Source organism: Salmo salar, chromosome ssa06 (genome assembly GCF_905237065.1).
Source record: "Salmo salar chromosome ssa06, Ssal_v3.1, whole genome shotgun sequence".
In the NCBI taxonomy this organism is placed as follows: Eukaryota; Metazoa; Chordata; class Actinopteri; order Salmoniformes; family Salmonidae; genus Salmo; species Salmo salar.
Genome location: NC_059447.1, coordinates 26,681,195 through 26,702,823, shown reverse-complemented (window position 1 = coordinate 26,702,823; position 21,629 = coordinate 26,681,195). Strand labels below are relative to the sequence as shown.

Below are 21,629 nucleotides of genomic sequence, written 5' to 3'. Positions count from 1 at the left end.
GTGACAAATAAAATTCAATTTTTAACCTATAGCCATACTGCCTGTCCTACTATACGTAACCTATAGCCATACTGCCTGCCATACTATATGTAACCTATAGCCATACTGCCTGTCCTACTATACGTAAACTATAGCCATACTGCGTGTCATACCATATGTAACCTTTAGCCATACTGCCTGTCCTACTATACGTAAACTAAAGCCATACTGCGTGTCATACCATATGTAACCTATAGCCATACTGCATGTCATACTATATGTAACCTATAGCCATACTGCCTGTCCTACTATACGTAAACTATAGCCATACTGCGTGTCATACCATATGTAACCTATAGCCATACTGCGTGTCATACCATATGTAACCTATAGCCATACTGCGTGTCATACCATATGTAACCTATAGCCATACTGCGTGTCATACCATATGTAACCTATAGCCATACTGCGTGTCATACTATATGTAACCTATAGCCATACTGCCTCATACTATCCTTTCAAAATATCCCAGGTTTCCCATCTCATTTTTACATTTTTTATTTAACCTTTATTTAACCAGGTAGGCCAGTTGAGAACAAGTTCTTATTTACAACTGCGGCCCGGCCAAGATAAAGCAAAGCAGTGCGACAAAAACAACAACACAGAGTTACATGGCGAGGTTTGTAAATGTCTAACCAAGATGCCTGGACAAGTGAATACATTATGGCTCCTATAAATGGTGTCTGAGGGAAGTGGTGTTGGCAGATAAAAACAAATGACAGGACTCTAATAGAGGCCTACCACTCCAACCGTTGCAATGACGTTGAAGGCTGAAGGGAAAAGAGAGATGAGGAGGAGGAGGAGGGAGGGGTGAGTGGTTAGATGGAGAGAGTGGGTGAAAGAGACTCAATGCAATTGTTAAAATTCTATAAATAAAAAAATGTAAATCATGATTTCCGAACAGAAAAGTTTGCTCAGCCACAAATAGGACAGGCCTCTTTGCCTTCTCATACAATGAGAAGATTTTGTTGAAAAGTTTGTTTTTAAATACCTCACCAACATCTCTCTACCTCACTATCCATACCCTGACACAGGAAGCAGCAGATTTTACAGCGTTCCTAAAACAGCTGAAAGGAAATGAAACCTATGATGTCACCATCAGGGTATCTATTCAATAGCCAGGTCCCAGATCTGTTTGCGCTGTCTTGCCAACCCCTATGGTCATTGTCACGCTATTGGCACAAACAGATCTGGGACCAGGCTATCTATTCAGGGGCTGGTTAACAGTGGGACCAGGGTCGGTACCCTTTTGCCTACATACTGTATAGCCAACAGTACCACGTTGTTCACACACTAGTGAAAATTCTGAAGCTGGGGTCAACAACATCAGACTGGTGTTAGAGTGCCACTTTCCATTGTGGACAGGCAAGGTGCTCTCATTTTAAGATATTTTTCCATCAAGAAAGTCATCAAAACATAATAATCTATGCAGTGCAGTATATCAGCTATATGGCTGTGCTGCTATAATGCTTGACATGATGCAACAGTTCTGTTTATGTTCGCAACGCAACAGTTTATTGGTTGCAGAGCAACAGCTTGTGTTTTAAAAGGGGATGTGGTTATGAGAGGGTGGTTTTCAGGGTTGAGTTAAATATATTCTGCTTTATAAAAGGCTGGCGTAAAGTAAGAGAGCAAGGAAGTCACAGAGCGAGCTGTGAAGAGATGATCTACACTAGATATTAGATCATTTTGTTATCTTGTAATGACTTTTGATTGATTCTGTTCAATCTAAAACAGTTTGTGTATGTTATTCGAACAGTATGTCATATTCTTTATATTTTATGTGACTATGTGGGTCAAAAACACTTGTTTTCATTTTCCGATCGCAAAACGTTTTCATGGGGTGTGCCCTAGTGAATACAACCCTTTCCTCTACACATGCTGCTCCGGCTCCAGTCAGGCCTCTGGTCTAGTCCAGGTCAGGAAGTAGTTGAGACAGGCAGCCCATGTTTGACGGCTGTCTCGATTGTTTGAGCCTTTAGAAGAAACACAATAAAAAACAAATAGATCTGAAATAAAGCCCAAACATTTGTCTAATATGTTCATCATCTGCATGAACAGGAGAAGGGGTGAGGAGACAACAGGATAAGCTGGAACCATGCCAAGATCATATCTATTGGCCTGTGATTGGCTCGCTAGCATATAACGGGACTGTGTGGAATTGTGTGTGTTGAATGGCTAGAGGAGGAACTTTGGGACAGAATAAACTGGTCTGTGAAGTGAATGTACATTGACCCATAAAAACCACTCCAAGATCAGTGACAAACCACTTACCCACTGTGGAAAAACTGGTTGAATCAACGCTGTTTCCATGTCATTTCAACCAAAAAAACTGATTAGGTTTGCAAAGATTAATCAACGGAAGGGAATTTAGTTTTTTTCACCTATCTTTTAACCTAAATCCAATGACAGGGTGAAATTTGTGGTTGAAGGCCTCCCGGGTGGCGCAGTGGTCTAAGGCACTGCATCGCAGTGCTAGCTGTGCCCCCAGATATTCTGGATTTGAGCCCAGGCTCTGTCGCAGCCGGCCACGACCGGGAGGCCCGTGGGGCGGCGCACAATTGGCCCAGCATCGTCCGGGTTAGGGAGGGTTTGGCCGGCAGGGATATCCTTGTTTCATCGCGCACTAGCGACTCCTGTGGCGGGCCGGGCTCAGTGCAAGCTGACCAGGTTGCCAGGTGTACAGTGTTTCCTCCGACACATTGGTGCAGCTGGCTTCTGGGCTTCTGACCCAAATAAGACAGAGCTATACTTGTATGAACAGACCCTGTATACATTTATTGGGTGCTAAGGATTATAAAATGGGAGGTAAGGACCCATTAGCATTAGTTAGTATATACACTGAATGGACAATACATTAGGAACACCTGCTCTTTCTATGACATAGACTGACCAGGTGAAAGCTATGCTCCCTTATTGATGCCACCTGTTAAATCCACTTCAATCAGTGTAGATGAAGGGGAGGAGACAGGTTCATGAATGATTTTAGGCCTTGAAACAATTGAGACATGGATTGTTTATGTGTGTCATTCAGAAGGTGAATGGGCAAGACAAAAGATTTATGTGCCTTTGAATGGGGTACGGTAGTAGGTGCCAGGTGCACCAGTTAGAATGTGTCAAGAGCTGCAATGCTGCTGGGTTTTTCACACTGATTCGTTTCCTGTGTGTATCAAGAATGGTCCACCACCCAAAGGACATCCAGCCAACTTGACCCAACTGTGGGCCAAGCATTGGGTCAAGATTGGCCAGCATCCCTGTCGAAAGCTTTCAACACATCGTAGAGTCCATGCCCTGACGAATTGAGGCTGTTCTGAGAACAAAACGGGGTGCAACTCAAGATTAGGAAGGTATGTAAAATATTTTTTTTGGTACGTTTTTACATTTTTTACAATACAAAACATACACATACAAACAACAACATTACAAAACATCAACTACATCACACCTGCCCAGACAAACATGCTCACACCCCCATCTCCAGCGCCGCATCACTCTCTACCACATGGCCTCAAACTGCACCACTTTGTTTCTCTCCGTCGCCCACGCACTTTCAACATTTAAATAATAAAGCATTTGACCTTTCCATTGTGTTAACAATGGAGGATCGGTTGATTTCCAGTTTTTAAATATACGTTTTTTTCAAGATGATTGACAAAAAAAGTATAGTCCAACCCATTGGGTATCTCATTGTACCCTCATATGCCATGTCTTGAAATATGTAGACAGACGGAAAACTTTTGGACTTTAGAGCATTCCCAGAAGGCATGTATTATTGAGTCAATGTATTATTGAGTCATTGTTAGTTTTACATGACTCTGCCATTGAGCTGTAGAATTTGTGAAAGTTGTCTCTTGTATAATACATTCTATACATTAGTTTATACTGGATTAAGCATACATTTTTGTTAACTGTAATTTTGTTAGTTATGTTCCAATATTTCCTCCATCTTGTGCCAACATCAGTTCTTTTTAAGTCTTGGTTTCAATAGTTTACTTTTTTTTTTTTAAAGAGATTGGATAGGCTCTCTGCAAGGTTTTGTATATCATATAAATATAGTTCTCTCACACAAATAGGATTCCCTCAACATTACTCTGATGTCCAAAATATTCTGTAATATAAATGTTTTAAGTTGCATGTATTTGAAAATATCTACATTGGTCAATCCAAAATTGCTTTTAATGCTGTCATGGCCTCTCTCTCTATCTCTCTCTCTCACAGACTGGAAGATGAAAAACGTTGAATTTTTCAATATATCAGGATATCGTCTGCAAATAAGAGGACATCCCTGTTTTGTGCCCCTTTCTAAAGCAATTTCATCCAATTATGTATTATTTGTGAATATTTTCGCATTAGGACATTTATATAATATTTTTTATTAGATGTATTATTTTAGCTGGAAAGTTCAAAGCTTCTAAAGTTGTGAATAGAAAAGGCCATTCAAGAAGGTCAAAAGCCTTTCTGGCATCACCAGCCATTATTGATAAATCAATATAAAGTATTTTTGCGTATCGTACTAAACTCAGTGTATAATTCAATGTCAAAATAACAATAATTACATTTGTAAAACCCTTCTTACAGGTTTAGGATCTTCATTTGACCTGTATTGTGAGGCTCTGGCTCAGCTGGTAGAGCATGGTGTTTGCCATGCCAGTGTTGTGTGTTCGATTCGCACGGGGACCAGTACTGGATAAGAGTAAAAAAAAATATCCACTCACTACTGTAAATTGCTCTGGATAAGATGTAAAATAATCCTGTAGCAACAGGATTTAGTCCATTATGTTGCTTGATTGGTGGTTAGGCTGTGTCACACCCTGATCTGTGATTGTCTCCACCCCCTCCAAGTGTCGCTTATTTTCCCCAGTGTATTTATCCCTGTGTTTCCTGTCTCTCTGTGCCAGTTCGTCTTGTCAAGTCAACCAGTGTGTATTTCCCGTGCTCCTGCTTTTTCTATTCTCTCTTTTGCTAGTCCTCCCGGTTTTGACCCTTGCATGCCCTGACTCTGAACCCGCCTGCCTGACCATACTGCCTGCCCTGACCTCGAGCCTGCCTGCCACTCTGTACCTCCTGGACTCTGACCTTGTTGTGATATTTTTGCCAGTCCATGACCATTCTCTTGCCTGCCCCTTGGAAACTAATAAAAATCTGAGACTCGAACCATCTGCCTCCCGTGTCTGCATCTGGGTCTTGCCCTGTGCCCTTATAGGTTGGTCAAAAATGAGGCTACATGAAAAGTGGAATACTGTTAATATAACCGTGTGTTAGTGTGGGTTTTCAATGAATTTATGTAAATTACAAAGCTCATCTGTATTTCCTCAACCGCATTTCCTGTGATCAAATTAAGTGCCTACAGTGGTGACGTCTGCCACTAAGAAGGTGTTGACAACACCATAACCAAAAAGAACACCGTGTCTCTATAACGTTGTCAGAAACGCCACGTTGCACTCGGCTTCTTTGCTCTCAGCACTCCTTCTTCCTCTTCTAAGACAAATAATAACTGTACTAGCAAGAGGAGCAGAAGTACAATTGATATACTGTTGACGATGTGTTACAGTATGACAACGAATGTTTAAGAAATAGAATAGTGGCATTAAAAGTTAAAATCCTAAAGAAATTGATTATGATTGTGACACAAAAGCAACGATGATGATATTGTTCCTTTGAGTAAAATGTTGAATGTGCATTTTCTGTGTGGACCAAATAAACCACACGTTCTAAACCTGTGGTAATCCTGTGGCTTGGGTGGATGACTATTCAGTTTTCTGTCATTCAAAAGCTAAATTCTGCAGTCCTATACTTACAAAAAAAAAACTTTAAAATATATAATATATAAATATTTTTTTTACTTTAAATTGAAAGATTTGATTTACGCACAGTTCCCAGAAAGAAAATGACTTGTTTTTAATTTCCATTGTTAGTGGATTCCACTGGGAGTTTTGTATATTACACTACATTGTTACATTGTTATCAGTATGAACAGATGCCATCTGCTCAAAGACGAAAAGGAGACAACCATATATTTGTCATCACCACCATTAATAGACAACCACAGCCTATGGGAGTGTGTCCAAGCAGTGTTCTGTATAACAATGAACAGTCTCACAACCCAGACTCCTTAATGTCTGATTAAATTTAGGCCATACAGTTTGATAGAGTGAAGTGGAAAACAAGGTTGTAGATAGAAAGAAAGACATAGAGAGAGAGAGAGAGAGAGAGAGAGAGAGAGAGAGAGAGGACCACCTAAAAGGAAGCAATTCCCAAACCTTCCATAACAAAGCCATCACCTACAGAGAGATGAACCTGGAGAAGAGTCCCCTAAGCAAACTGGTCCTGGGGCTCTGTTCACAAACAGACCCCACAGAGCCCCAGGACAGCAACACAATTAGACCCAACCAAACCATGAGACAACAAAAATATAATTACTTGACACATTGGAAAGAATGAACAAAAAAAACAGAGCCAACTAGAATGCTATTTGGCCCTAAACAGTGAGTACACACTTATTTCACTTGCTTTGGCAATGTAAACAAATGTTTCCCTTGCCAATAAAGCCCCTTAAATTGGAGAGAGAGAGAGAGAAAGAGAGAAAGAGAGAGAGGCCAGTTTAGGTCGTGTTGTTGTCATGTAACCCTAAAGAGCAGAGATCAAAAAAATTATAATTAAACAGCAGCAGTTGCTAAACCTCCCTCCTCGTCCTCCAACCGCATTACCCTCCCTCACTGTCTCAGGGGCGTGACTCAACAGCAGCGGCTCAACTGAAACTCTGCCCAGAAACCTCTTAGTATGTCAGTGAGCCAGACACAGCCCAGACCACCACACAGGGTGGAAGAGAAGGAGAGCGAGTCAGAGACAGAGAGTTCTAGGCAAGTGATGAGAGCACAGTGACTACTTGTCATTTTATCTCTCATTTGGTGATGTCAGCAGAACTCAGTCTACTAGACAGAAGCTTGACTGAGTTGATGGATACGGGTGCCATTTATCTTCAGTAAAACAACCCTGAGAAGTTTGGAGAAACTCCTGAGAAGAAGAGAAGACGGATCTTTATCACACTTTTGAATAGAGTTTCAGCCCTGGTCTAATCTTGTGCGTTGTGATTCTCATAGAAGAGATAGTGAGATTCTTCTTCACCATGACAGGCAGAGTGCATCTCCTGATTCTGGGTGAGTCATTTTTGTAAACTGTTTACACAGAAGTCATGTTGCCATGGAGAAGGTTGTGTGTTTGGGAGAGAAAGCACTAAATCAGAGAGTGTTTATGTTTGATCGGGGATGGTTAGATGAAGAGTAAAAGACGTGGATGTTGAACTTGAAGAGGCAAATCCTAACTTGAATTGAATTTTCACTTAGTCTCCCATTGATATCAAAGCATAACTAAGTGATCATTTGACTTAAATTAGGATTTGCCTGAAATGCTACTGTGCAAATTCATTGGCAGGTCATTATGATCAGGGTCCCACAGGAGGTCACTACAGGGTTGAACACCTCTCAGCTTAGCCTGCTCCAAGATCTGTTCTTACTGTCTTGCCAACCTCTATGGTCATGGTCACATGCCAGACACAAACAGATCTGGGACCAGGCTACTCTCAGATTGCATTAGACATAATTTCTGACATGAACTGAAACTACATTTAGGAACAACTGAAAAATGTTATTAAGTAAAGCGGAATGGTTGAGTTATCAGTGGTGGAAAAAGTACCCAATTGTCATACTTAAGGAAAACTAAAGGTACCTTAATAGAACATTTCTCAAGTAAAATTACGCAGTAAAATACTACTTGAGTAAAAGTCTAAAAGTATTTGGTTTTAAATGTACTTATTTATCAAAAGTAAATGTAATTGAAAAAATATACTTAAGTATCAACAGTAAAAGTATATATCCTTTCATATTCCTTATATTATGCAAACCAGACAGCACAATTTTCTTGTTTTAAAAATGTATGGTTAGCCAGGGACACACTCCAACACTCAGACATCATGTACAAACAAAGCATTTGTGCTTAGTGAGTCCGTCAGGCAGTAGGGATGACCAGGGGTGTTCTCGTGATGAGTGTGTAAATTGGACCATTTTCCTGTCCTGCTAAGCATTCAAAATGCAACGAGTTCTTTTGGGTGTCAAGGAAAATGTGTGGAGTAAAAAGTACATTATTTTCTTTAGGAATATAGTGAATTAAAAGTAAAAGTTGTCAAATATAAATAGTGAAGTACAGATACACCAAAAATCTACTTAAGTAGTACTTTAAAGTATTTTTACTTAACTACTTTACACCACTGTGAGTTATTTTAATCCTTTGTATTGAAAGGAGTCAGATGACAGCAGAAATGTATTTCGTTCTTCTCAGTAATTGCAGGTTTAATGATATAGTGGTTTAATCATAACATTTGAGAACATCTCTAAGACATAAGGTGGGGGGAGAGCACAGCAAGTCCTTTTGAGATATTTGAGACGACAACGTGCCATTGTGTGTGCCAAGGTTGGAATCCATTTAAAATCCTGTTAATAGCCTGTTGAAATTGTTGAGTTGTTCAGTTTATTGCAACTATTTTACTTGTGGCTAATAGATCTGTCTTGCTTCCTTGTGGAATGACTTTTACGGCATTAGCGTTTATAACTTATTTCCAGTAAATCAGCAAGTACTTTTTACTGGTTCATTGAGCAAGACAGAGCAATAGGGACACAGCTCTTAATATGGAAACAATGACACTCATCAGAACTGAATGGAACCTAAAGGACAGACCGTTGTCATAACACTGAATGACTTATGGGAATCTGAGGACTAAAAGCCTGAAGGAACACATTCAGAGGAATTAGCAGTAGACAGAGAGACAGCCAGAGAGAGAGACACTCTCCCTATTCTTCATCCTAGAATCTGGGTCCCTCTCTCTAAAGAGACCCTCTGTTCCTCAGCCTTTAACAGTGGTATTTATACTCTGTGATCTCCCCTGAAGTACCCCACAGTCTAACACTCACACCCACTCCCCCTCACCCATATTGTCTTTGAAACTCACACATGTGCATGCACACACACACTCACACACACAAAAACACGCACACGTATGCACACACATGCACTTTCTGAGAGAAAAAAAAATATCCTTGTTGCCATGACATCACAGCAAGGTTATAACATTCAGTGTGATTTCTCGCTGCAGTGAAGAAGACAGGAAATCTTTGATAACACCTTGCAAGGGGTGGCTAATTGAGGTGAGGTGACTATCCCTCTTTAGGTGCATTTGCTTAGTTAATTGTCTCAATGGCTGAAACCTTTTCTGTCAAATTCTTTAGAATTTAGAAATATCAAATAAAATTAAATGTTTTTGTTCGCGTACATATTTTTTGCAGATGTTATTGGGGGTGTAGCGAAATGCTTGCAGTAATATCTCACAATACACAACAATTCACACAAATCTAAAAAGTAAAATAATGGAATTAAGAAATATTAGGACGAGCAATGTTGGAGTACGGAGTTTATGTATATAAAACAGTATGTAAAGTGACCAGTGTTCCATTATTAAAGTGACCAGTGTTCCATGAATATGTACATAGGGCAGCAGCCTCTAAGGTGCATGGTAGAGTAACCGGGTGGTAGCCGTCTAGTGACAGTGATTCAAGTTCAGGACAGGGTATTGGGCGGTGGCCAGCTAGTGGTGACTATTTAACAGTCTGATGGCCTTGAGATAGAAGCTGTTTTTAAGTCTCTCGGTTACAGCTTTGATGCACCTGTACTTACCTCGCCTTCTGGATGGATGCAGGCAGTATGCCCCGGGTAATACATTGGGCAGACCACACTACCCTCTGGAGATCCCTGTCTTCACGGACGGTGCAGTTGCCGTAACAAGCGGTGATACAGCCCGACAGGATGCTCTCAATGGTGCATCTGTAAAAGTTTGTGAGGGTCTTATGGGCCAAGCCAAATTTCTTCAGCCTCCTGAGGTTGAAGAGGCGCTGTTGCGCGTTTTGTCACCACACTGTCTGTGTGGGTGGACCATTTCAGATTGTCAGTGATGTGTGTGCTAAGGACCTTGAAGCTTTTCACCTTCTCCACTGAGGTCCCGTCAATCTGGATGGGGGCGTGCTCCCTCTGCTGTTCACAATCAGTTCCTTTGTTTTGTTGAAGTTGATGGACAGGGTATTTTCCTGGCACCACTCCCCCAGGGCCCTCACCCCTTTCCCTGTAGGCTGTCTCGTCAATGTTGGTAATCAGGCCTACCACTGTTTTGTCGTCTGCAAACGAACGTGACGAACGTGGCCACGCAGTCATGGGTGAACAGTGAGTACACAAGGGGGCTGATCACGCACCCTTGTCGTGCCCCTGTGTTGAGGATCAGCGTACTGGAGGTGTTGTTGCCTCCATTCACCACCTGGGGCGGCCCATCAGGATGTCCAGGACCCAGTTGCACAGGGCGGGGTTCAGACCCAGGGCCCCGAGCTTAATGATGAGCTTGGAGGGTACTATGGTGTTGAAGGTTGAGCTGTAGTCAATGAACAGCATTCTTACATAAGTCATTGTCCAGATGGGATAGGGCAGTGTGCAGTGTGATGGCGATTGCATCATCCGTGGAGCTATTGAGGCGGTATGCGAATTGCAGTGGGTCTAGGGTGTTGGGTAAGGTATGATCCTTAACTAGCCTCTCAAAGCACTTCATGATGACAGAAGTGAGTGCTACGTGGCTATAGTCAATTAGTTCAGTTACCTTCGCTTTCTTGGGTACAGGAACAATTGTGGACATCTTGAAGCAAGTGGGGACAACAGACTGGGATAGGGAGAGGTTGAATATGTCCGTAAACACTCCAGCCAGCTGGTCTGTGCATGCTCTGAGGATGCGGCTAGGAATGCCGTCTGGGCCGGCAGCCTTGCGAGGGTTAGCATGCTTAAATGTCTTACTCACGTAGGCCACAGAGAACGAGAGCTTACAGTCCACGGCGCTGTGTTTCCCTTGAAGCAGGCAAAGGTGTTTCGCTTGTCAGGTAGCAAGACATCGTTGTCCGGTGGCTGGTTTTCACTTTATAATCTGTGATTGTCTGGAGTCCCTGCCACATAGGTGTCGTGTCTGAGCTGTTCAATTGAGACTTCAATTTGTTTCTGTACTGACGTTTTGCCTGTTTGAATGCCTTACGGAGGGCATAACTGGACTGTTTGTACTCAGCTATATTCCCAGTCACCTTGCCGTGGTCAAATGCGGTGGCTGGTAGAGCATGGTGTTTGCAACGCCAGGGTTGTGGGTTCGATTCCCACGGGGGGCCAGTACAAAAAAAAAATTATAATAATAATGATAATGTATGAAATTAATGTAACAAAAATGTAACAAAAAAAAAAATGGTTTTGCAAGAATCCTGCCATCTATCCACAGTTTTAATAGTCACAGTGGGAACAACATCGCCTATGCACTTCCTGGTGAACTCAGTCACCGTGTCAGTGTATACGTCAATGTTATTCTCAGAAGCAACCCAGAACATATCTCAGTCCGTGTGATCAAAACAGTCTTGAAGCATGGATTCCGATTGGTCAGACCAGCATTGAATAGTCCTTACCACGGCTACTTCCTGTTTTAGTTTCTGCCTATAGGAAGGGAGGAGCAGGCTGGAGGCGTGATCTGATTTGGGCGGGGGAGGGCCTTGTAGCCATCCCGGAAGGGAGAGTAGCAATGGTCGAGAGTTTTTGAAGCTCGCGTGACGCAGACGATGTGTTGATAAAACTTCGGTAGTGTTTTCCTCAGATTTGCTTTATTAAAGTCCCCAGCTACAATAAATGCGGCCTCAGGATATGCGGTTTCCAGTCTGCACAAAGTCCAGTGTAGTTCCTTGAGAGCCATCATGGTATCAGCTTGAGGGGGAATATTCACGGCTGTGATGATGACCATAGAGAATTCTCTCTGGAGGTAATGCAGACTGCATTTGATTGTGAGGAATTCTAGGTCGGGTGAACAAAAGGACTTGAGTTCCTGTACATTACCACAATCATACCATGAGTAGTTAATCATACACCTCTGCCTTTCTTTTTCCTGGGGAGTTCTTTATTCCTGTCTGCGTGATGTACAGCTGGCTGTATGGATGGGGACAGTATGGAAGGAGATCCTCGCCCTGAACTTGTCTACTTCATTGTCCAGGGACTGAACATTAGCGAGTAATATACTCGGAAGCAGTGGGTGGTATTAACACCTCCACTGGTGCCATCCTGGAGCAGTCACTGGGATAAGTGGAATTGCCTTGGGGGTAAGAACAAAGGATCAAATTCAGGAAAGTTGTATTTCTGGCAAAAATGCTGAGTTGTGAGTTACAGCCGCTCTAATATTCAAAAGTTATTTCTGGCTGTATGTAATAATGCAAAGGACGTTCTGAGCTAATAAGGTGAGAAATAACATAAAAAGGAGCTATGAACACGGCGACCATCTCTATCAGCGCCATCTTGAAAGCTATGCAAGGGGGACGCCGGGTGGGACGCCGGGTGGCGTTCCAAGAGGGAGGGCTACTGTCACGTCTGCTCCCGCTCTTCCCTTCCCCTGGTGCTTGAGGGCGCCAGATTACCCTGCATCACTTGCTCCTGCCATCAATCATGCACACCTGCCTTCCCTCGTCACTCGCATCAGCGTTATTGGACTCACCTGGACTCACTTATCACCTGTTATTTCCTCCCCTATATTTGTCAGTTCCCAAGCTCTGTTCCCCGCTGCTGCATTGATTGTTTTTGTCTTTGTATTTGTTTCTGACGCTGTTCCTGTCTCGTTATATGTCCGTTATTCATTAAAACCTCTTGAGGACCCCTTCGTCATAAAATCCCGTTAACGGGATTGGTTGGACAACAACCAGTGAAATAGAATAGCACGAAATTCAAAACACAAAAATCTCAAAATTAAAATTCAAGTATTATACGGCATTTTAAAGATAATCTTCTCGTTAATCCAACCACATTGTCCAATTTCAAAAAGGCTTTACGGTGAAAGCAAAACATTCGATTATTTTAGGATAGCACCTTAGCAAAAAAAAAAAACACAGCCATTTTCCAAGCACGGATAGCCGTCACAAAACCAGATATACAGCTAAAATGAAGCACTAACCTTTGACAATCTTCATCAGATGACACTCCTAGGACATCATGTTAGACAATACGTGCATTTTCTGTTCGATCAAGTTCATATTTATATCCATTTACATTTACATTTACGTCATTTAGCAGATGCTCTTATCCAGAGCGACTTACAGTAGTGAATGCATACATTTCATTTCAATTTTTCTGTGCTGGCCCCCCGTGGGAATCCAAAAACCCCATTTTACATTGGCGCGTGACGTTCAGAAAATGTATTCTCCCCATAACTGCCGGTGAATGGGCACAGCAATTTACAGAAATACTCATCATAAACGTTGACAAAATTTATAACAATTATTTAAAGAATTATAGCTAATCTACTCCTTTATGCAACCGCTTTGTCAGATTTCAAAATAACTTTACGGAGAAAGCACATCGTTCAATATTCTGAGTACAGAACTTAGCCTTCAATGCTAAGCTATACAGTTAGCCTACAACCACGGTGTCGGCAAATCTTTAAAATATGTTCGAAATATTTTCTTACCTTTGCTGATCTTCGGCGGAATGCACTCGGAAGGACTCCCACTTCCACAAGAAATGTTCATTTCTTCTGCAAAGTCCATCATTTATGTCCAAATACCTCCGTTTTGTTGGCGCATCCAGAACACTATTACAAAGCCATGAGGCGTGGGTGCAAATCCATAGATGAAAAGTTCAAAAGTCCCATTACTGTTTGTAGAAACATGTCAAACGATGTTTACAATCAATCTTTAGGGTATTTTTCCAACCGGACAATAGGTATTCATCCCAGAAGAAAAAGAACGAACAGCGTGCTCGCGGGCACAGACACCTGTCCTCAGATAGGCCACTGATTGACTAAGTGTCACGATTCCTACCGACGGTGGCGCCCCCTCCTGCTCGGGTGGCGCTCGTCGTCACCGGCCTATTAGCTACCACCGATTCCCTTTTTGTTTTTCCCTTTTTTTATGTTTTCTCACCTGCCCTGAGTTAGGCAATTAAGAGGGCTATTTAGTTCAGCTGGCCCGCACCCTATTGTGCGGGATTGTTTTTCTGTGTGTCGACTGCGTTTGTTCGACTGTGCTTGTCTATTGTATTTTTCCCTGTTGTTGGGAGACCTTTTATTTTGTACAGGTGGTTCCATTAAAATTACCACACAGTGTTCGCTGCTTCCTGCGCTTCTTTCCGCCACACTACAGACAAGACGTTACAGAATCCCGCACCACCAGAAGGAGCATGGAATCAGCAGGAGCAGCAGGCACTCCACTACCCTCAATGGAGGAACGTGTCCAGCACAATACATCGGTCCTGCATCGCATCGGATCCGCCATGGACCAGATGATGGAGAGGATGGACCGATGGGAGAGGAGTGGGATCCTCTCTCCACCTACACCCCCCCCCCCCCGATACAACCATCTCCTCCTCCTACGACGTCTGGCTCTGGCGCGCTTCACCTGGCACTCCCGAGGGAGTACGATGGGACGGCGGCTGGGTGCAAGGGGTTTCTTCTCCAGCTAGAGTTGTACCTGGCCGCCGTCAGACCTGCTCCTACAGGAGAGGAGAGCGTAAGTGCCCTCGTTTCCTGCCTGACGGGCCGAGCTCTGGAGTGGGCTAATGCGGTCTGGAACGCTCCAGACTCGGCGAGGGACCACTACCCAGAGTTCACCCGCCGCTTTCGGGCTGTTTTCGACCACCCCCCCCGAAGGTAGAGCGGCGGGTGAACGGCTGTTCCACCTCAGGCAGGAGACGAGGAGCGCTCAAGACTTCGCGCTGGAGTTTAGGACCTTGGCTGCTGGAGCGGGGTGGAATGACAGGGCCCTCATAGACCACTACCGGTGTAGTCTCCGGGCGGACGTCCGCAGGGAGCTGGCCTGTAGGGACACCAATCTATCCCTGGACGAACTCATTGACATGTCCATATGGTTGGACAATTTGCTGGCTGCCCGCGGGCGTTCGGAGAGGGTCCTGCCCGTTCCACCCCCGTGCACCCCCGCCCCTACCCCTATGGAGGTAGGGGGGGCCGTGCCAAGGGGCACCGGAGGAGGTGGCTCCTCCTGCACCAGCTGTGGTCGGAGAGGACACACGGCCGACCGGTGCTGGAGGAGCCAGTCTGGGAGTCGAGAAGGCAGGCAGAACACTTCTCGGTCACCTCAGGTGAGTCAGCACCAGATTCGCCCAGAAACCCCTGTTGGTCATGTGTTTTTGCCTGTTTCATTTTCTAAATTTTTTCCCTCTTCCCAGCATAGGGCGCTAGTCGATTCAGGCGCAGCTGGGAACTTTATGGACCGTGGACTTGCCATTAAGCTGGGCATTCCACGGGTGCCGATAGATTCCCCCTTCCCCGTGCACTCCTTAGATAGCCGACCATTAGGGTCAGGGCTAGTCAGGGAGTCTACGGTGCCGCTGGACATGGTAACGCTGGGGAATCATAAGGAAAGCATTAACTTTTTCCTTATTGATTCACCTGCGTTTCCAGTGGTGCTGGGGGTCCCCTGGCTGGCTGGTCACAATCCTCTCATTTCATGGAAACAGGGGGTTCTCCAGGGGTGGTCGGGGGGGAGTGTTCAGGGAGGTGTCTAGGAGTTTCCATAGGTGCCACGTCGGTGGAGAGTCCAGACCAGGGGTCCACCGTGCGAATTCCCCCTGAATACGCCGATTTGGCGATCGCTTTTTGTAAAAAGAGAGCGACTAAATTACCACCTCATCGACAAGGGGATTGTGCGATAGATCTCCAGGTTAACGCTGCGCTTCCCAGGAGTCACGTGTACCCCTTGTCACAAGAGGAGACGGCGGCTATGGAGACATATGTCACGGAATCCTTGGGACAGGGGTACATTCGGCCCTCCATCTCACCCGCTTCCTCGAGTTTCTTTTTTGTGAAGAAAAAGGAGGGAGGTCTGCGTCCATGCATTGATTATAGAGGTCTAAACGCGATCACGGTGGGGTTTAGTTACCCACTACCTCTTATCGCTACGGCGGTGGAATCATTTCACGGAGCACAGTTCTTCACAAAATTGGATCTCAGGAGCGCGTATAACCTGGTGCGTATCAAGAAGGGAGATGAGTGGAAAACCGCCTTTAGTACCACATCAGGCCATTATGAGTACCTCGCCATGCCGTATGGGTTGAAAAATGCTCCAGCCGTCTTTCAATCCTTTGTTGACGAGATTCTCAGGGACCTGTACGGGCAGGGCGTGATTGTCTATATCGATGACATTCTGATATATTCCGCCACCCGCTACGCGCATGTGTCCCTGGTGCGCAGGGTGCTTGGTAGACTGCTGGAGCATGACCTATACGTTAAGGCTGAGAAGTGTGAGTTTTTCAAACGAGCCGTCTCCTTTCTGGGTTATCGCATTTCCACCACGGGGGTGGTGATGGAGTGTGACCGCGTTAAGGCCGTGCGTAATTGGCCGACTCCAACCACGGTGAAGGAAGTGCAGCGGTTCTTGGGCTTTGCCAACTACTACCGGAGGTTTATCCGGGGGTTTGGCCAGGTAGCGGCTCCCATTACCTCACTGCTGAAGGGGGGGCCGGCGCGTTTGAGATGGTCGACGGAGGCGGACGGAGCCTTCAAGAAGTTGAAGACCCTGTTCACCGACGCGCCCGTGTTGGCGCACCCGGACCCATCTTTAGCGTTCGTAGTAGAGGTGGACGCATCCGAGGCTGGGGTGGGTGCCGTGCTATCACAGCGCTCGGGTGCGCCACCGAAACTCCGCCCCTGCGCTTTCTTCTCAGGGAAGCTCAGTTCGGCGGAGCGTAACTACGATGTGGGAGACAGGGAGTTGCTAGCGGTAGTCAAAGCCTTGAGGGTGTGGCGACACTGGCTTGAGGGGGCTAAGCACCCCTTTCTCATCTGGACCGACCCCCGAAACCTGGAGTACATCCGGGCAGCGAGGAGACTGAATCCACGTCAGGCAAGGTGGGCCATGTTCTTCACCCGGTTTAGGTTTACCATCTCATATAGACCGGGTTCCCTTAATACTAAAGCCGACGCGCTGTCCCGTCTGTATGACACGGATGACCGCCCCATCGATCCAACTCCCATCATTCCAGCGTCTAGGCTGGTGGCACCAGTGGTGTGGGAGGTGGACGCGGACATCGAGCGGGCACTGGTGTTGGATCCTGCGCCTGCGCAGGTGCCCGTGGGGCGCATGTATGTGCCGCTCGATGTTCGCGATTGGTTGATTCGGTGGGCGCACACGCTACCTGCGGCGGGTCATCCTGGTGTAGAGAGGACAGGGCGGAGTCTAAGGGGGAAGTATTGGTGGCCCACCTTGGCTAAGGACGTGAGGTCATATGTCTCTTCCTGTTCGGTGTGTGCCCAGAGTAAGGCTCCTAGGCATTTACCGAGAGGGAAGTTACAGCCCCTCCCCGTTCCGCAACGGCCATGGTCGCACCTGTCTATCGACTTCCTGACAGATCTTCCCCCCTCTCAGGGGAACACTGCGATTCTGGTGGTTGTGGATCGGTTTTCTAAGTCCTGCCGTCTCCTCCCCTTGCCCGGTCTCCCTACGGCCCTGCAGACTGCGGAGGCCCTATTTACCCACGTCTTCCCGGCACTACGGGGTGCCGGAGGATATTGTCTCTGATCGGGGTTCCCAGTTCACATCCAGGGTCTGGAAGGCGTTTATGGAGCGGCTGGGGGTCTCGGTCAGTTTAACCTCCGGTTATCACCCCGAGAGCAATGGGCAGGCGGAGAGGGTGAACCAGGAGGTGGGCAGGTTCCTGAGGTCGTATTGCCGGGACCGGCCAGGGGAGTGGGCGAGGTATATTCCTTGGGCAGAGTTAGCCCAGAACTCACTTCGCCACTCCTCTACTAACATGTCACCCTTCCAGTGTGTGCTAGGGTACCAGCCGGTCCTGGCCCCATGGCACCAGAGCCAGACCGAGGCTCCTGCGGTGGAGGACTGGGTTCAGCACTCCAAGGAGACCTGGAAAGCAGTACAGGACTCACTGAAGGAGGCCAGTGCTAGGCAGAAAAGGAGTGCTGACCGCCACCGCAGTGAGGCGCCGGTGTTCGCACCGGGTGACAGGGTCTGGCTCTCGACCCGGAACCTGTCTCTCCGCGTGCCCTGCCGGAAGCTGGGGCCGCAGTGTGTGGGGCCCTTCAAAGTCCTGAGGAGGATAAACGAGGTGTGTTATCGGTTGCAACTCCCTTCCTATTACCGTATTAACCCCTCGTTTCATGTGTCTCTCCTCAGGCCGGTGGTGGCTGGTCCCCTACAAGAAGATGAGGTGCCGGAGGTCCCTCCACCCCCCTGGACATCGGGGGTCCCCGGCGTACAGCGTAAGGGCCATTCTGGACTCGAGACGCCGGGCGGGGGGCCTGCAGTACCTTGTGGACTGGGAGGGGTACGGTCCGGAGGAGAGGTGCTGGGTGCCGGCGGAGGACGTCTTGGACCCATCCATGTTGAAGGAGTTCCACCGCCTCCGTCCGGATCGCCCTGCGCCTCGTCCTCCGGGTCGGCCTCGAGGCCGGTGTCGGCGCGCTGCAGGGGCCGCGCGTCAGGAGGGGGGGTACTGTCACGATTCCTACCGACGGTGGCGCCCCCTCCTGCTCGGGTGGCGCTCGGCGGTCGTCGTCACCGGCCTATTAGCTACCACCGATTCCCTTTTTGTTTTTCCCTTTTTTTATGTTTTCTCACCTGCCCTGAGTTAGGCAATTAAGAGGGCTATTTAGTTCAGCTGGCCCGCACCCTATTGTGCGGGATTGTTTTTCTGTGTGTCGACTGCGTTTGTTCGACTGTGCTTGTCTATTGTATTTTTCCCTGTTGTTGGGAGACCTTTTATTTTGTACAGGTGGTTCCATTAAAACTACCACACAGTGTTCGCTGCTTCCTGCGCTTCTTTCCGCCACACTACAGACAAGACGTTACACTAAGCTACTTACTATTTTCTGCCCAGTAACAGGAAAAGGATGAAACCAGTTTCTAAAGACTGTTGACAGCCAATGGAAGCCTTAGGAAGTGCAACGTGACCCCTATGTCACTGTAGTTTCTATAGGGATTCAAAAGGAGAACTACAATTCTCAAATCTCCCACTTCCTGGTTAAATTTTTCTCAGGTTTTTGCCTGCCATATGAGTTATGTTATACTCACAGACATCATTCAAACAGTTTTAGAAACTTCAGAGTGTTTTCTATCCAAATCTACTAATAATATGCATATCCTAGCTTCTGAGTTTGAGTAGGAGGCAGTTTAATATGGGCACTTATTTCATCCGAACGTGAAAATACTGCCCCCTATCCCTAAGAGGTTTTAAATGTTTACTCCCCGTACCTGCTTCGTCTCTCCAGCGTCATTCCACGTGACATGGAGGGTTGTGAAGGGAGAGAACAAAGCTACTGTATCAGAGAACAATGTTTGACAGATGGTTCCTCAATGAAAAGTTCCACTATTTAAAAACGTTTTTTCTTAATATTTTTTACTAGTTAGAGTGAAACAGAGAGCACCAGAAATGTGGAGCTTAAACAGTGCCTACACATCATTTTAGAATAATCTCTCTGTGACCACAACATTCCACACTACTGCTGCCTCTTCTCTCCACTCATTAACACAATGGACTGATTACTCATTCACTATCATACAGACTGAGGAGGTTTACAGTCATTATCACACAGTCCCATGCCAGGTGATGGCTTCCTGGTAAAGAGGAAATGGTCACCTCCGGACAGCCGTGTGCAATTCAGGAGTTATTATGGGCATGATGGCTTCCTGTTATTATGGCTTCCTGTGAGCACAGTTACCGTAGGAACAATCTGCTTAAATCCAGATAGGGGGTATACCTTTTTGAACAGAGAGAGAGAAATATTTAAACCTTTAAAAACTATGGCTGCACGTTTCTGTGCCTGAAACCTCTCCAACTGATTAATGTTACAACCTTACAATCATAGTCAAAGGTTGGTTCTACAAAAGTAGTTTTGTCATGTACTTGTCAATATTACACATGTTCAGGGCACTCCCCCAATACCATTAATGTTCTGTGCTATCCAGTGTCCTTGGGACGTCCCTACCATATTGAATTTGAAATGTAGAAAGGTAAGGGTGAGGGTTAGGGTAAGGTGAGGGTTAATAAGGTTAAGGTTAGGGCTAGGCTTTAGGGTAGGGATGTTCCAAGTATCCAGGATAGCAGTGACCATACGATAATGGGACAACTTATTAGAGAATCTGCCTGTTTCTTACTCTGCAGCTCTTCACCTTGCCCCGCTGATGGTACATGTATCAGGCTGTCCCCCAGGATTCTCTACAAAGGGGAAAGATTGCATTGGTATGTACATGTCTGTCTTGTATTATATATTCTATATACAGTTGAAGTCGGAAGTTCACATACACTTAGGTTGGAGTCATTAAAACTTGTTTTTCAACCACTTCATACATTTCTTGTTAACAAACTACTGTTTTTGCAAGTCGGTTAGGACATCAACTTTGTGCATGACACAAGTCATTTTTCCAACAATTGTTTACAGACACAATTCCAGTGGGTCAGAAGTTTACATACACTAAGTTGACTGTGCCTTTAAACAGCTTGGAAAATTCCAGAAAATGATGTCATGGCTTTAGAAGCTTCTGATAGGCTAATTGACATACTTTGAGTCAATTGGAGGTGTACCTGTGGATGTATTTCAAGGCCTACCTTCAAACTCAGTGCCTCTTCGCTTGACATCATGGGAAAATCAAAAGAAATCAGTCAAGACCTCTGAAAAAACTTGGAGACCTCCACAAGTCTGGTTCATCCTTGGGAGCAATTTCCAAACGCCTGAAGGTACCACGTTCATCTGTATAAGCAATAGTATGCAAGTATAAACACCATGGGACCACACAGCCGTCATACCGCTCAAGAAGGAGACGCGTTCTGTCTCCTAGAGATGAACATACTTTGGTGCGAAAAGTGCAAATCAATCCCAGAACAACAGCAAAGGACCTTGTGAAGATGCTGGAGGAAACAGGTACAAAAGTATCGATATCCAGAGTAAAAACGAGTCCTTTATCGGCATAACCTGAAAGGCCGCTCAGCAAGGAAGAAACCACTGCTCCAAAACCACCATAAAAAAAGCCAGACTACCGTTTGCAACTTTACATGGGGACAAACATCGTACTTTTTGGGGAAATGTCCTCTGGTCTGATGAAACGAAAATAGAACTGTTTGGCCATAATGAGCATCGTTATGTTTGGAGGAAAAAAGGGGAGGCTTGCAAGCCGAAGATCACCATCCCAACCGTGAAGCACGGGGGTGGCAGCATCATGTTGTGGGGGTGCTTTGCTGCAGGAGGGACTGGAGCACTTCACAAAATAGATGGCATCATTTGGTACGAAAATGATGTGGATATATTGAAGCAACATCTCAAGACATCAGTCAGGAAGTTAAAGCTTGGTTGCAAATGGGTCTTCCAAATGGACAATGACCCCAAGCATACTTCCAAAGTTGTCTCAAAATGGCTTAAGGACAACAAAGTCAAGGTATTGGAGTGGCCATCACAAAGCCTTGACCTCAATCCATAGAAAATTTGTGGACAGAATTGAAAAAGCGTGTGCGAGCAAGGAGGCCTACAAACC

At 45.6% G+C, this 21,629-nt stretch overlaps 1 protein-coding gene across 2 annotated transcripts in view; it reads left to right on the top strand.

The window, feature by feature from the left end:
• The first annotated feature begins 6,807 nt into the window (after positions 1 to 6,807).
• LOC106606823 (adhesion G protein-coupled receptor E5) overlaps positions 6,808 to 21,629 on the top strand; it is a 29,296-nt gene continuing 14,474 nt past the window's right edge. Inside the window, exons 1-2 of one of the 2 annotated variants that reach the window (XM_045720052.1) lie at positions 6,808 to 7,196; positions 20,266 to 20,343. In XM_045720052.1, coding sequence (XP_045576008.1) covers positions 7,166 to 7,196; positions 20,266 to 20,343 — 109 coding nt within the window. In that variant the 5' untranslated portion in view covers positions 6,808 to 7,165. The remainder of the gene's footprint in view (positions 7,197 to 20,265; positions 20,344 to 21,629) is intronic. The other variant, XM_014203195.2, reaches the window with a different exon arrangement.